General features: G+C 45.6%; 1 protein-coding gene across 1 annotated transcript in view; it reads right to left on the reverse strand.

The window, feature by feature from the left end:
* LOC143280154 (midnolin-like) overlaps nt 1-13,992 on the reverse strand; it is a 52,453-nt gene extending 38,461 nt beyond the window's left edge. The window contains 1 exon segment of the mRNA XM_076584738.1: nt 13,499-13,992. Coding sequence (XP_076440853.1) covers nt 13,499-13,776 — 278 coding nt within the window. The 5' untranslated portion in view covers nt 13,777-13,992.
* Between the last annotated feature and the right edge of the window lie 3,508 nt (nt 13,993-17,500).

Here is a 17,500-nt window from a genome sequence, read left to right on the forward strand (position 1 = left end):
TGCAATTTCACGTTGCGTGCGCACCAGCAAGAGTCACAGTTATTTGTGAAGTCATAATTTTTTTTTTTCTGATGCGGATTTCTTTTCATTATGGGGCCCAGTTTGTGCAAAAAGCTAACTACATTGATAATGATGAAAGATTATAAGCTTCACAACATAATTAGTTTTGGTTGTGTATCAATATTGACTCCATTTCACAAACTAAACCTAAATATCGACTCTTTTGTTCACAAACTATTTCAATTTCACCATCGCAAAGATAATTATGATAATGCAGGCAATCTGAAACCAAATGAACTCCGTGAAACAGAGCATTTGCAACATCTTCCCAGAACTTTGTTTTTTTCTCTCTCTCTCATTCTCTCCCGCTTTCCTTTTCTTTTCAACACCCCACCCACCCCTCTCTCTTCGTCTTTCTTTGTTCTTTCTCTCTCTTCTCACCTGTGAGGAACTGTGGCTTACCTTTCACCAGACCCACCCGGCATGGTGGCTCAGTCAGAGGTCAGAACCGATTCCAGACAACTGCCTGCAGGACTCGGTAGGTCACTCAGGTCAGTCTGGCACCCAGCGAAGGTTTGAACTCAGGACAACAGCCCCCCCAAAAAAAACAACAACAACAACAACAACAAACCAACAAATAAGCCAGAGCAAAGGAATCGCTCACTGTTGCAGCTGACGACGAGCTTCGAAGACAACCAGTTCGGAGTTAATTGCCGAGATGACAGTAGTAGGAGCGAACTCGGAACTCTCAGTGATAACGATGGTAGATTTTACAGGTAGACTGAGCGGGCCGTCGTCGTAGAGAAGTGTGATGTGTGTGTGTGTGTGCTCGTGGGCAATGTCTCCTCAGGTGTGAGACGACGACACGACACGTCAACTGCCAAGCCACAAGTAAAGCAGGCAGAGAGAGAGGGTCTAATAAATCCCCCTCTCTGCCTGACCTCACGCACCCTCACACACACAGAGCAGGGGCAACCCCTCCCCCCCCCATCCCCTCCCTTCATAACAACCCTTGTTGGCACAGTGCAGTGCAAGGGGGTGGGGCTCACTGTGTAAAGTGGTTCTATAGGGACCTCCCGGGTTTAACTCCTCACCCCTACCCTACCCCAACCCCTTTATCTCCCCCCCTCCCAACCCCCCAATCTACCCGCCACCACCAACCCTCATATTAATCTCTTTCTGTGCCCCACCCCTTCCTTGTTGGGCGGTGAAAAAAGGTTTAGACCCTTCCTGAAAAACGGGTCGTTCGGGTTTAAAGAGTATTAAAAAAAAAAAAAAAAAAAAAAAAAAAAATCAACAACAACTGTCACGGATTCTTCTTCTTCTCCTCCTTCGTTCATGGGCTGCAACTCCCACGTTCACTCGTATGGACAATAGTCGGCTTTTTCGTGTATGACTTTTTTTTACCCCGCCATGTAGGCAGCCATACTCCGCTTTCGGGGGTGTGCATGCTGGGTATGTTCTTGTTTCCATAACCCACCGAACAAACGCTGACGTCGATTGACGTCTTCAATCAAAAACGGATTCATAACTAAACAAACAAATAATTTAAATGAATGAATAAATAAAACGTGTACATGTATTGTGCATGTCGGCGCTGATTCGTGTTCGACGGGGGGAGTGCGACTGTGTGTGCGTGTGCGCGTGTGAGTGTGTGTGTGCGTGCGCGCGCGCCTGTGTCTTTGTGTAAATATGCGTGTACACGCTCGTGTTCTATAATATGTGTGTGCGTCAGTGCGTGCGCGCGCGGATGTATATATATATATATATATATATACACACACATACATGTATATATATAATTTTATACACACACACACACACAAATGAATGTGTGCATAGATGTGTTTTAGCAGTAGCCACAGAACAGTTTTCAAGGCGAGGAGGCAGCCACACAGTGCCTGCCACGTGAGCATAAAGTCTGTCAAAATAATATAACCACTGCCGTCCGCGTTGACCAGTCACAGTAGCTTTTGCTGACAACAGTATGGACCTCCCTGTGATTCACATTGGTGGTGCGGGTCACTGTTTTGAGTGGTAACTCTACACCAGCGTAGTGGAGTTATCTTACAGCTCGTGTGTGTGTGTGTGTGTGTGTGTGAGTGTGAGTGTGTGTGCGTGAGAGCGCGCGTTTGTGTGTGTGTGTGTGTGTGTGTGTGTTGTGTGCATGCGTGTGTGTGTGGTAATACTACACCAGCGCAGTGGGGTTATGTTACCGCGCGCACGCGCGCGCGCGCGTGTGTTTGTGTGTGTATGTGCGTGTGTGTGTGCGCGCGCGCGCGTTTGTATGTTACAGTGTAATTTTGCAGGAGTTCATGTGTACTTAATCATGGCGTTATTTATTTTCCATAAATACATGTTTGTCTACCTGTCACGTTAAAGTTTACACGAACCTCTGACAGCGGATTGCAGGTGAGAAGAACTGTCATAATGAATCAGTCATTATTGTTGTTGTTGGGCGTTGGCGGGAATGGGTGTGTGGGTTGTGGTGGGGGTGATAGTGCACTTTGCCTCCCCTTTTACTCTGACAACACGACACTGCTCTCTCTGTGCGTACGTGTGTGTGTGTGTGTGTGTGTGTGTGTGTGTGTGTGTGTGTGTGTGGTGACTGCATGCACCGAAAGAGAACGTTCAGGTTCACCGGAGGAAATAATGATGATGCACACAGCCCTCGTTGTCCACCAGGATGCACACACACACACACACACACACAGAATCACATTCACTTCAACTTTCACATCATCCTGTGAAACTGTCAAACATTCCCTCGAACAAATGTCTCTTGTTCTCTCTGCCAGTAGTTAAGAGTCTATGAGGAAGGGAAGGGGGCGGGGTGGGGGGGTGGGGGGGCGGAGGGTGTGAATCAGTTGTGCATTAAATTAACACAAAGATGGATGCAAGCACATATGTATAATAATATAAGTCATGCAGGTGGACAGAGAACATAACGCATAGAAAAAAAAGTAGGATAAATGTATGTGTGTATGCATAAGATAATGAGGAACACACACACAAAGAGAGAGAGAGAGAGAGAGAGAGAGAGAGAGAGAGAGAGAGAGAGAGAGAGAGACATAAGAGAAGGAGAGAGAGAACTCATAACACAAAACGTTTCTTGTTCAAGGGTTAAGATTTTACGCATGGCCCATTCTTCCAATATGTCCTTGCTAATCTACACACACACACACACACACACACACACACACACACAGAGAGAGAGAGAGAGAGAGAGAGAGAGAGACAGACAGACAGACAGACAGACAGACAGACACAGACACACACAGCAACGAACATCTTCAATTAATGTCATCAGCAAGGAACAAGCTACAAACCCGTCCAGTGCAGGTCACTCACCTACTTAACCGACCCACTTCAATCTGGGTCAGCCACTTAATTCCCAGTCCTGCCACACATGCACACGTACACGTGTGGGGATTTCCGCCCTAGTAGGTAGGAGAAAAGCAGTTAAGTAGCAAGGGAATTACAACATGCTGACGCCTACAGAACTACGCTAATGACAGCGATGGGCAGTCATGTGTCTCTACCACGCCACAGTAGACGGCAGCTTGCTAGTTAACCGCTAAATGACAGGCTTAGTGTACCAGCGGGGTCCAGCTTACAGTACGACAGTGAGATACCGCCACCGTGACAGAGAGAAACCTTCAGACAAGCAATGAACAGTCAGTCACCTTTAAAATGACAAGACAAGACAAGACAAAACAAGACGTGTTTATTTTAGGAAAGCCTAAGGGGGTGGAAAGGGGTGGGGGGGAGGGCACATGAATATGTTCCATATTTCATGTAACTAATACAAATATTAATAACATTTGGTATTATGCTCATGTCTTCTTTTTTTCTTTTTTTTTCTTTTTTTTTTTTTTAAACAATGGTCACACCAACTGGTTAAGACATACTTTTTTTATGAAGAAAATATAAGGAGAAAAAAAAAAGTCACAGACTAGAAATACAGCATTATACAATGTATACATGCCAGAAGCGAGTCGACACTGACAACATGCTGGTCAGCTGACACCACCAAGATGAGGGAAGCAACAAGATCTGCAGACACTTGTTCAGCAACACTGGCCACACCATGACTAAAATATGTATCAGTCCAAGAATACAACAACAACAACAACAACAAAACACCCGGGACAATTCTGATGGCGGGGGGCCTGCCCAATACAGACCGAACCTACACAGCCCTCCAACCTGAGCTAAAAATAGACTGATCTATTTATAAATACCTCATTACCTCAAAATACCGGTTATCGATAATCTAACTGGTACCAAGATAACATGCCCAAATTTGGACATGTATATATATATTTGAAAAATACCACGCAAAATACCACGCCAGTCCAAAATTACGCTGCTGTTGTGTTAATGACCAATACTGCACCTCCAACACTTCGATTTCAGGGGATGCATCATGCGCTGTGACGTTGTCAACCACACCAACCCCCCTCCACACACTTGATTTAAGACACGTTTGGAATAACCTGTCAACATTCAATATTCTTAGACTCAGCCACGTTATAATGAATAAACTAGAATACGAATATGTTTTATTCTGGAAGAGAAACAAATCTGAAAATGACTCTAAACTACTATTTTATAATAAAAAGTACTCATGAATACAGAACCGAACTTTATTTGCTTGAAGGATATCTTAATTATAATCAAAAACGATCTTTGTGCAAATTAAGAATATCCTGTCATGATTTCGCAATAGAAAAAAGCAGATATTTCAACATCCCAAAAGAAAGAAGACTATGTTTACAATGTCAAACAATAGAGGATGAATATCATTTCTTAGATGACTGTGAATGATACAAAGAAATTTGAATAGAATTCATACAAATTTTTTTAAAATACGATCCAAATAATTATTATTAAACCCAGTCAACTGGTAGACAAGCTTGTGGGACTGTTTGGGAAATTTGTCAGTAACTACTGCCAAAAACGTCATAGCGTCAGGAGTGATTCAATCTCTTGTTCAATATTCATCTATTTTGTTTTGCTCTTTTTTTCTTTTTTTTTGTGTGCCAAAAATGGAACTTTGCATGCGTGTCTTATAAAACCTTGTTGACATTAAAATTGCTTCTGATTCTGATTCACACACACATGTTCACTCACCTCCACCCCTTCCCCCCTAGCTCAGCTGACAGCTCCATGTAGGGTGCAGTGTTGAGGAGGCTGGCGGGAGGGGAAGGACGGGGAGAGGAGGGGGGCGGGGGGTGCAGGAAGGGGTGGGGCACACCTTTCTGTGAGGATGCATGCACGCTGTTGCCGCAAAAGGAAATGGAGCACTACAAGGCAAGGCTGTCTGTATGTAGGGAGCTGACTGCCGTGTCAATGAAGCTGCCACCTGCTAATCACCCTCTCCCCCCGCTTCACCCCCAGCCCCCCCTTCCCTTTCTCCTTCATCCTTACGCACGCCAGGCCAACACAACAGCAGTGCAGTGGGTTGTGTGGTATAGACAGGTCCCCAACTACACCGGCCACACACACACACACACACTCTCTCTCCCTCTCTCTCTCTCAAACACACACACACACACTCTCTCCCTCTCTCTCTCTCAAACACACACACACACGCATACGTACACACGCAAACAACGCCACGCCACGCCACCGTGCGTCATTCACCGGTGTTGGCACTTCGCTTCCAAAAGGTCAAGCCCTACGCATGCAGCACGGTCTGAAACAACACCAGCTTTATCGATCGGCTGCCGCTGCGAATCGCACACACAGAGCCCTGACTGTTTGGTTACACTACAATGATGACACGTTCTATACCTTTGCCTGCAGTCAGGTGTTTACTTCTGACATCTTGCTACTGTCCCCCCGTCTGCAGTTACGTCTTCAAACACCTTGGTGCTGTGCTGACAGGTTCTAGTCCTTTGCCTGCTGTCAGGTGTTCAGACAACTTGGTGCTGTGTCTGGCCCCACCCCCACCCCGCTCCTCTCTTACCTCCCCTGATTAATCACTGCAGACGGGGAACAGTACCAAGGTGTCAGAAGTAAACACCTACCTGACTCCGTGACTGCAGGCAAGGTATAGAACCTGTCAGCACTGTAGTGAACCAAATAGTCAGGGCTCTGTGCGCGCGTATGAATAATCTTTACTATTTAGCGTACTGCGTTTTGCAATCGGTTTTGGACATCTGTTATCTTCTTTCAGATTACTGTTTGTTCTTTGCTCTTTCAGTGTTACAAGTGTGTATTGCCTAATCTGTCACAGAAATCTGATCACACACCGTTTCTAACGGGTCTCAAGAAACATATTTCCCTTCCTTCTCGTTTTCTTGTAATAAATTTCTTTTTAAATGTCAAAGGACTTTAGCCCCCATCCTTTCTCAAGTCAGCATCATATAAAAGAGCAGCCTGCTTTGTCCATACACAGCGCTGCCCTGTAAAGAAAACAGCAAACCTTACGTCATACCCTTTTCCCTCTGACAGGCTTCACAATTGCTCCTTTCTTAATCCACCAGAATGTTTGTCCTGTTTCCTTCTCTATTACACTACTAGCTTCTATTCACATGGCGTGAGTGAAGTGTGTATGCAGAAGGAAGTTAAAAAGCCAACAGGCAAACGGATGACCCAGCATTGTATACATGTACTGTCGTCAGGTGACGTGGGCAGTGACGTGTTTGTGTCGGTGTCACTGTGAATGTCAACAGTGTCAAAGAAACCGACCGACTTGAGTGGTTTCAAGGCACAATGTAGTACTTGTAGCCCCACAGATATACAGCTCTCATCTGGACACTGCATTCACAGCCTGAAACAGTTCTGCCTTGTCTGTTTTGATACTTTAATTTCCATCTTTGAAATCTGATCTGTATCTGGAAGCTTTAAAACAATTAAAAAAAAAAAAATCTCTCCACTCATCCACTGTCCACTTTCTGAACTGATCGTTTTCTTTTTGTAAACCTACGAAAATATATGCGTGCACACGCACTCACACACACACACACACACACACACACACACAGATACGGAGATCATAGTAACAGCGCTGTGTTATAAGGAAGTATCAAATTTCACTGTTTATATCCACCCTAACCCCTTCCGATTATCTCACTGTTAACACACACACACAGATTACACAGAATACACACACACACACACATAATACACACACACAGGTAACTAGAAGCCACACCAAAGAGCACAGCACAGCATTATACATGTTTCCGACAGGTAATGTAAACATTTGTGACACCGATACGTCATAATAACATAAGTTCATCACTTCCAAGTACCAATCATCATACCCAGTAGTCGGAGCAGTGGAGGGAGGTGGAGGTTGGGGGGCGGGGGGGGGGGATAACGTTGAGGTGAAGCCAGCTCCAGGCAGATATGTTGTCTCCCCTCCCCCCAACCCCCCCCCTCCCCACCACACACACACCAGCCCTCCACACCACCCACATCCCACTACCATGTCATCCACACTACTTTACTATACCCCAGTACAGGCAATGAACCACAATTCACGTGCTCTTGAGCTGACCTCGGGGTCAGGGTCGTTTTCAGTTCCCGTGCATTTCTCACGCCCCAGTTATTCCCCTTTATCCCCCCCCCCCTCTCCTAACCTCGGTTCCTATCACTGACATTTCTCAAGGCCTGACTAAGCGCGTTGGGTTACGCTGCTGGTCAGGCATCTGCTTGGCAGATGTGGTGTAGCGTATATGGATTTGTCCGAACGCAGTGACGCCTCCTTGAGCTACTGAAACTGAAATTAATAACACTAACATCAGCCCCTTTCCTTCCCTCTCACCCTCATCCACATTCTTCTAAGTCCCCCCCCCCCCCCTTCCCCCCCAACCCCGCAGTCAGAAAACAATTCAACTAGCTGTTTTTTTCTAAACATTCTCTATCTCAGGGTCTGAAACTAGTTTTCGTCAGTTTTGCAAAATGTGCTGAAAAAAAGAAGAAGAAGTAAAAAAAGCAATAACAAAACACACACGTGCACACACACACACACACACACTAACATCAACAACAAAAACAAAACACTGAAAGGATTAGTTATATCCAACATCCAGTAATCTCCCATTATCTCTCACTAACAGTTTTTTTTTAAAACTCGTGTACATCCACTTCATATTCAGCCAGCAGATATGACATCCTGAATCTTTCACTGACACGCACACACACACACACACATATATATATACACATATATGTATATTTTTTGGTAGACGCGAAAAATGTTCTCGGCTTACACAAAAGTAGAAGAAGAAAGAGAAACACCTGTAGGTGCTCCCATAATCTCTCACTTCAACAATTTCTTTTTAAAACTCTTGTACACCCACTTCATATTCAGCAGCAGATATGACTTCCTGATTCTTTCACTGACACACACACACATATGTATATGTATATTTTTTACGGTAGACGCGAAAAATGTTCTTGGCTTACACAAAAGTAAAATAACACAGACCGCGAGACATGACCAGCAAGTAGGCTGCAGTCGAAGCCTAAACAAAACCTAAAAAGTTCAACTGACTTGCTCGCACAACCAGCCTACGTACTGTTTTAATGTCAACCCGCCTAAGTAAGTGAATGATGTCAGATTGAGAGAGAGAGAGAGAGAGAGAGAGAGAGAGAGAGAGATCCAGCTGATCGATGTCATATATTTTCATTTTTCTTAAAAGATTATCAGTATCACACATTTTCTATTCGTTAACAGTTTCTGAACCCAAGAGAGAGAGAGAGAGAGAGAGAGGTGGTGGTAGTGGAGGCTTTTTATAAAGAAAAGGGGGGTGGGGGGGCGGTTCTGTCTACGTCACTGCACTCCCGAGCAGACAACAAGACCTGAATGAAGACGAGTCGACGGTCCGATCTCGCAGAGGGGTGTTAGGGTAGGCTGATCGCTTCCAGGTTTTCCTCAACACCCCTCCCCCCCGAACTCGCAAACAACGGACAAATTAAGCCGTCATTGCCAATACCTTTTTCTCCACAAGGCCGTTATTCCTCCCCGAAAAGGAAAGGTGAGGTGGTTATGTCGCAAACCCCCTCTTTTCAGGGCCGTGATTGCACACTCAGTGAGCGAAACGATGGCGCATTGCGCAAAGCGGGTGAGGGGAAAAGGACCATGTTGACGGCCCGGCAGACCTCACAGCAATCCACGGCTGCTGACGTCAGTGCTCTGTGTACACAGACACTGGGTGTTCGAATTCGTTTCGGGTGGGAAAACAAACCAAAGAAAAAAAAAAAAAAAGTCACCCGCTCACAAACATGTGAAGCAATGATCAGCTAGAGCTGTCATGTCATGCCCAACACTGTGAGTCAAGCTGTTGTTACCAAACCCCCCCCAAAAAACCCAGTTTACAACGACGAGATAAAAACAATACCAACAGGCCTAATAACAGAAAAAAAAGCTTTACTCAGCTTAAAAAAAAAAAAAATCTCCTCTTATCCTGTTCCTATGGAACACACACACACAAACACACACATACAGTACACACACACACACACACAGAGTTTCAGTTTCAAAGAAGTGTCAAAGTCGGTGGACTGATCCCTATATGACACACCACATCTGCTTAAAAAGTAAAGGTTGGGGGAACAGATGCCCGACTGATGTATACGTGCACACACAAACACGTGCATGAACATACACTCATTCATTCATCTTTTATCATTTATGTGATATAGACTGACATGCACACACACACACACACACACACACACACACATGCAAAGATGCATCTGCGCTCCTGCACATATGCATGCACACACACATGAATGAACATACACACATTTATTCATCTTTTATGTGATACAGATTGCCCACACACACACACACACACACACACAGAGGAAACAACAAAGACAGAATTTCACATCCAAAATTTATTCAGAAAGAGAAATATTACACAGACTCAGAGAACATTTCATATGCTTTCTGTTTAATCCAGAGATTTTTTTATGCACATGTGTATATATATATATATATATATATATATATATATATATATATTTTCCCCCATGTCACGGAAGACAGGACAAATGTTAATAAAAAGTGACATATATATATATATATATCTATATAAGAAAATCCTATGAATCTGTTATAAAATGAACGTAAAATGATTCACCAAACTGATTATCATGATACAGCAAACTTGTAAAAGAGGAACAGAGCATGTGATTCTTAGTCAGAATCAAATTCTCTCCAATATTACCAATGGAAAAAACTGCACGTGATTTATATGTATATATATATATATATATTTTTTTTTTTTAGTCCATCAAACATTCATGACCTTATATATATATATATATATATATATATATATATATGCATATGCAAGAAGATTTGGCCCCTTTGATTAAATTGTCAGTTTCAGTTTCACGGAAGTGTCGAAGTGTGCACATTGCAGACTGATACATTTCACCACATCGGCTTTAAGTTTAATGTTCAAAGACTGAACATATACTGCTGCCAAGGGAAAAGGACAGTCTTGCTGTTTCATAGTCAATGTGGACCACACACACACACACACACACACAAATACGATTACACATAAGTTTTTTACAATATTGTCCCTGACATGGCTTTCGAACTGTCCGAAGCTGTGACGAATTCTCCCTTGTAAAAGGGAGAGTAATGTGTCATGAACTTGGCCACCCACATGCTTCTCAGCTGTTGATGTGCCTTGTGCACGACACACACACACACAGCATAATTCTATAGCCTATTCAAATGCCATCTTTCTCCCCCCCACCCGCTCCAACCGCCCCCTGTGTGTGTGTGTGTGTGTGTGTGTGTGTGTGTGTGTGAGAGAGAGAGAGAGAGAGTCTGTCTGTGTTTGTATGTGTGGGTGTCTGTGTGTGGATGTGTGTGTAGGTGTGAGTGTCTGATTAAGTGAAAGAGAGAGAGAGAGAGTGAAATAGACAGCAAGTGTGACAGCAACTGGGAGAGAGAGAGACTGAGAGTGGGCATATATATATATGTATATATTATATATATATATATATATGTGTGTGTGTGTGTGTGTGTGTGTGTATCAATACATAATACAAACACAATGTCTGGGGCTACAGTGACTAGCTTGTGCACACATCATATGTCTACATATTATAATATATTCACACAGGTGCAAATATGATGGCATGTTGTTTACATTCCAATTTTCATGCATGTACTCAATTGTTAGATCAAGTGCTTGTGTGTGTGTGTGTGTGTGTGTGTGTGTGTGTGGGTGTGTGTGTGTTAGTGTATACATATGTGCACACCTGTGTCTGTGTGAGAGAGTGAATCACATTCGGACAGAAACGCAGTCAGAGCAAAAGAATCAATTTGAATACATTTTCGTTAAAATTTTTAAAAAATATTTTATTTTATTTTATTAAAAAAAAAAAATTTCAGTTTATTTATTTTTCATTTTTATTTTTTCTCAAGGCCTAACTAAGCGTGTTGGGGGTTACGCTGCTGGTCAGGCATCTGCTTGGCAGATGTGATGTTGCATAATTATATGGATTTGACCAAACGCAGTGATGCCTCCTTGAGCTACTGATACTGATACTGAGCCTGACATGATCAAGTAGGAAAACAAGGATTTTCTTAAGCCAGTCCTTGAAAGAAATAAAAAATGTATAAAAAAAAAGAGAGAAAAGGGGCTGCAAGAGAGACAATGAGAGAGAGAGAGAGAGAGAGAGGATAATATGTGTGTGTGTGTGTGTGTGTGTGCGTGCGTGCAGGGAGGGGAGGCGGTTATGAGAGTAGAAATTCATGTCTACATGATGCATACATGTGTGTGTGTGTAGGGGGGGAGGGTATGAGAAAAGAGAGAGAGAAATTCATGTCTACACGATGTGTATATGTATGTGTGTGTGTGTGTGTGTGTGTGTGTGTGTGTGTGTGTGTGCATGCATACAAATACAGCATGTGTGAGACAGAAAGAGAAAGACCCACAAGTAAGGGGGAACCTACGTCAGGCACACATACGTCTATTTTCTCAGCTCCCCTTAGGGTGCATGCATGCATCATCACCATCATCATCTACGCCAACAGCTTGTTTTGCTCCACACTCTCCGGTGCTTCTGCACCTACAGCATGACGTCACTGGCATGCGCTACCTGCCAAATTCATGTGCTGCCTGCGTCTGCTAATCTCCGACATTTATTTTTTCTTCTTCTTCCTTCTTCTTCTCTCTTTTCCAGGACACAAGCTGATGCCATGGGGGCACTGAGTCAATTATGTAACAGCAGTGAGTGCGCTCCAACACACATAAAGAGCACTGTGCAAGTGTGTGTGTGTGCGTGTGTGTGTGCGTGTGTGTGTATGTGTTGAGTGAGTGTGTGTTGTTGTTTTTCCATACTAAGAGTGAGTGAGTGAGTGAGTGAGTGAGTGAGTGAGTGTGTGTGTGTGTGTGTGTGTGTGTGTGTGTTCTTCAATTTTATATCTGACATCAATTGACTATGGGGAAAAAGGGAGTGGGAAGAGGGAAAGGTATAGGAACAGAAGCACTGTAAAAGAGCCCTTGATGGAAAAAAAATGGAGAGAGAGAGAGTACCTGAAACCACGTGTGCATGATACACGTGTGTGTGTGTGTGTGTGCCGGTGTTAGAGTGAGAAAGAAGTGAGAGAGATATGTGTATTAGACAGATTGATAGATAGACAGACAGACAGACAGAGAGAGAGAGAGAGAGAGAGAGAGAGAGAGAGAGAATCAAAACGTTTTTATTCAAGTGGATAAAGATTTTTGCACGCCATAATCTATTCTTCGAATCTGTCCCTGCTGACAATTCTACATCCACCACAAACAGTACACACACAAGTATGGATGGGAAGAAAGAGGAGAGAGGGACAGAGGGAAAGAGAAGAATAGAGAGAGAGAGAGGGGGGAGGGGGGGGGGGGAGGTGAGAGCACCACACGATAATCAAACATGGCTGCAATGACAATTATCTTAGTACTCGCGAACTTGCGAAAAACTCGAATGGACTATTTTAAAAGTATACAGATAGGCACCCATGAACTGCCTGCCTCTACCGGACCTGCCGCACTCTCACTGTGGGTCTGCGTGCGTGACGTTGGGTTTGGGAGAACCACTTTTACAACAATGGTGCGTGCATTCTTTGTTGTGAACCGTGCAGCGATGGGGTCTTGTCCAGTCAGTGTGATGAGGTCTACCAGTCAGTACCAATGCCGTGAAACAAAGGAAACAGCTGTACTGTCCCAACAGCAGAGATTGGTGGAGGGGAGAAGGGGGTGGGTATAGAACAGTTCCATCCATTCAAAGCCCCCCCCCACTCCCCCCTCTGTGTCGGCCGATACCCCCCGCACCCTGACCCCATTTTCTGACAGGCCAGCAAAAGAAGTCGTCAGCTCTCTCTCTCTCTCGCTTTGCCCGCCTGCATGCTTCACGTGAGGTCAGAGGTCAAACCGCAGATAGTGTTTGACGTCACAGCAGCAGCGGGAGCGAGCTAGGGAGGGGGAAGGGGGTGGGATGGAGAGGTCCGGTCGGGGTTCACGAGTTCACTCACCTCTCTTTGTGCAGGAGGTGGATGCGGGCCGGGGCTATCCTGTACTTTCTGGCCAGCAACTGCTTCAGGCCTCGAACCGTCTCGGCTGGGGACACACACACTTCCAGCTGACCTCCCGTCGTGGGTATGACGACGATCTTCATCTGCCCCACTTTGCCGGCATGGGCCCCGGCCGCTCGCCCCACTCGGCCGCTGCCTCCCCCCTCCCCTACCGCGGCGTCCTTCCGGCGATGCCGGCACAGGAGAGAGTTGGGGTGGAGCGGACACTTCCTCTCCATGCCCACCACACGACACACTTTATGTAGCAGCAAATTTTTTTCCCCTTCACAAATTATACACCTCTTTTAGAGCCAGATTCCACTCCACACAACAAGTTCTCTCAGCTGATCCCAAGACTTTGTTTCTCTCTCTCTCTCTCTCTTTCTCACACAAGTCTTCGCTTTTGCTCCGCCCCTTCTCTCGGCTTCGTCGATGCGACCTAGTAAGCTAAACAAGGAACAGACATCCTATATATCGCGCCGCTTTCCGCCAATCAAAATCGCGGAACGCTAGGGCGATTCCATTCTGTACAGGAAGGGGGTTGAGGCTCTCTGTGGAGGGGGGAAAAAAAACCCAACCAAGCAAACCAGCAACAACAACAAAACCTCTCAGATCTGTCATTGTTGTCGTTGCGTCATGATAATGATGCATGTCACAATTAATTGCGAGAGAGCCCGTGTGAGTGAAGTAACCAAACTACGGGTAAATCTAATCGGGGTGGATGGATAGATGACGATGAGCCTTTGGGAAAGACTCAGTGAACGAGATTAATTATTGGTGCAGTAGAAGGAATTTCTAGAAAAGAAAAAAAAAGAAGAAAAAAAGTGTTGTTGCTGTGTTGAGTGAACAGCATGGCCTGTCTCTGTGCCCAGAGGTGGGCTGAGGAGGGAGAGGTGGGAAGGGGGCCAGGGAGGGGGGGGGGGGGGGGGGTGTTGGGGTGGGGCGAGGGGAGCGGGAGAGACGGAGAGATCGATGTCCATCCTTGATCGACCCGCTCGGCACGCGAGGCGTCAGCAGAGGGCTCATTGACGTCATGCTTTCTGGAAGGAATTTTACCACCGCCTTCCACCTTCCACCCACCAACCCACCCACCTCCTCCTCCGTCCTAGCCGCCGCCCTGAAGTCTGGCACTGAGTGTTCGACAGAAAGTGCGGAGGGAAGGAGGGGTCGTGGGGTGGGAGTGGTGGTAGTGGTAGTGGTAGTGGTGGTGGTGTTGGTGGTGGTGGTGATATCGCGAAATTCGGTGAAGCTGAAAAACCCAGCTGGTAAACACAACAGTGCGCTCTTTGTTGTTGTTGTTGTTGTTGTTGTTTGTTTGTTTGTTTTTTAAATGTCGGTTCCCTCGCTTCAGGTAATTGTGTTTTTGTTGTTTTTGTTGTTGTTGTTTTCCGAGAATCTGCTTCAGACCCATCCTCCTTCTCTCTTTCGATCACTGTGTGTGTGTGTGTGTGTGTGTGTGTGTGTGTGTGTGTGTGTGTGTGTGTGTGTGTGAGTGTGTGTGTGCCAGTGTGTGTGTGTGTGTGTGTGTGTGTGTGTGTGTGTGTGTCATAGTGTGTGTCGGTGTGTGTGTGTGTGTGTGTGTGTGTGTGTGTGTGTGTGTGTGTGTGTGTGTGTGATACGTTCCGCTGATACTGACGAATATTTCAAAGAACAAATTACCTCAGTATCTGTTGCAGTGCTGAGTGGATGCGGAAGCGAGGACTGAAGACGGAGATGCTGATTGGGGCAATACACATTCATTTCAAGTTATTATAGTGTCAGTACTGAGCAAGAGTAACAACAACAACAACAGCAACGACAACAAATGGTCCACTGAGTAGCCGACGGTCGAAGTGCCAACAACCAAGGAAGCGAGATCGAGGGACTGAAGTTCGTGCCTCAGTCGGTGAAATGCGAGGCCACAAGACTAAGTCAGTCAGTCACCCCGGCCGGCCAACAGCCCGGCCCGGCATTCCGCGGGCTCTGCCAGACTCGGCGGAACCCGGGAATGTCAGTTCAGTTATAGCACCAGATGATGAACAAACAGTCCGCACCCAATGCAGCACACACACACACACACACACACACACACACACACACACACACACACTGACGGACACACCACACACACACACACACACACACACACAGACAGACACTGACACACACACACACTCACACACACACACACAACACACACACACACACACTGAGACACACAAACACACACACTCACTCACACACACACACACACACACACACACACACACACACACACACACACACACACACCAACAGCGCATGTCAGTAAAAGATCCCACAACAACAACAGTCTGTATAAAACCTGCATCGCCGGATATGTCAGTACAAACATTTTGGTTAATTAAAGAAAGAAAAAAGAAGAAGAAAGAAGACGAAAAGGTGGACTCAAGCAGCAGCTATAACAGCAGCAGTAGCGGCAGTAGTAATGATAGTTGCAGCAACAACAGTAGCAGCAGCAGAAGCAGTAGAAGTAGTAGTAGTAGTAGCACCAGCACGGCGTTGCAAACCTTATAAAATTAGTAGCAGGATATAGGAGCAGTTAACAGCAACAGCAGTAGTATTTGCAATACTGCACAGCAGCAGCAGCAGCAACAACAGAAGCAGCAACAAAAGTAAGGGTAGTCATAATAGCCGCAGCTGCAGAAGATGCAATGACAACAACGACATTTGTGTTGTATTGACACCGGCAGCAGAAGCAATAGTAATAGCAGCAACAGACACTGAACAGCAGTAGCAGGAGTTGTCAACAGTAGCAGCAGCAGCAGCAGAAATAATAGGAGTAGTAAAGTAGTAATTGTACACGTACTTTCTGTAAGGCTACAACTTATCTGTTATCTTTGACTCAGTTGTTTTACAAGGCTGTAACTTACCCTTCATTTTTCAGTAATTTGTAGGTTGTATGAGGCTGTAATTCATCATTTATCCTTGACTTTTACTAAGTTGTAAAGAACAAATAATAAGTTAAAGCTTCATATAGCGTGAAATCATTAAAGGACAAATATTAATGGTAAATCAAAGCCTTGATGTAGCGTACAAAATTAATTACTCAAGGACAACTGATGAGATAGAGCCGTGTACAAATAACTTGTACGCTATGTATGGCTTTAACTTAAAACATTTGTCCTTTGATAATAATACGTACACTGTATATGTTGTCCTTGAATAATTTGTACGGAAACGGATTTATTTCTCCATCGATTCTTTATACTGCTTTGCGGATAAGTACAGTGAATGGTAGAAGAAGAAGAAGAAGAAGAAGAAGAAGAAGAATCTGTGATTGCTGTGCAGGCCACATTGTGATTTCCTGCCGGCTGACAAATTCTGTGATCAATCACACCACGCCTCTCTGATCGAGAGCACTGACCTTGTACGGAGGGAGGGAGGGAGGGAGGGAAAGAGGGAGGGACGGACGGACGACTGAGACCGACGGACAGACAGGACAACTGGACAGATGGACACACAGACACTGACAACTAGAGAGGTGGTGTGTGTGTGTGTGTGTGTGTGTGTTTGTGTGGAGCCAGGGTGGAGGGTAGAGGGACGTGAAGGAGTGTGTGTGGGGGGGCGAGGGGGGTGGGGGCAGAGGGGCGGGGGAGGGGAGGGGGGGCGAGGGGGGGCGGGAGGCGGAGTGCAGTGTGATGAGAGGTAGACCGGCGACCTGTGTAGCTCCTCCAGAGTCCTCCTCCTCGACTGAGCTGCCGGTCTACGAGCCGGGTCTCGACCGCGGTGAGGGAGCCAGTAGTGATGGAGGGAGTGAGGGAGGGAGGAGAAGAGGGAAGGAGGGAAGGGAGGTGGGGGTAGGGTAAGGAGGCAGAGAGGGGAGGGAAGAAGGAAGGAGGAAGGAGGAGAGGGTGGCGGCATCAGGGCCGTGACAATAATCGACATCTGACACGCCGACCACACAAAACTTGGTCAGCGATGACGCACGAACGCTGTTGCTTC

Source organism: Babylonia areolata, chromosome 3, assembly GCF_041734735.1.
Source record: "Babylonia areolata isolate BAREFJ2019XMU chromosome 3, ASM4173473v1, whole genome shotgun sequence".
Classification (NCBI taxonomy): Eukaryota; Metazoa; Mollusca; class Gastropoda; order Neogastropoda; family Buccinidae; genus Babylonia; species Babylonia areolata.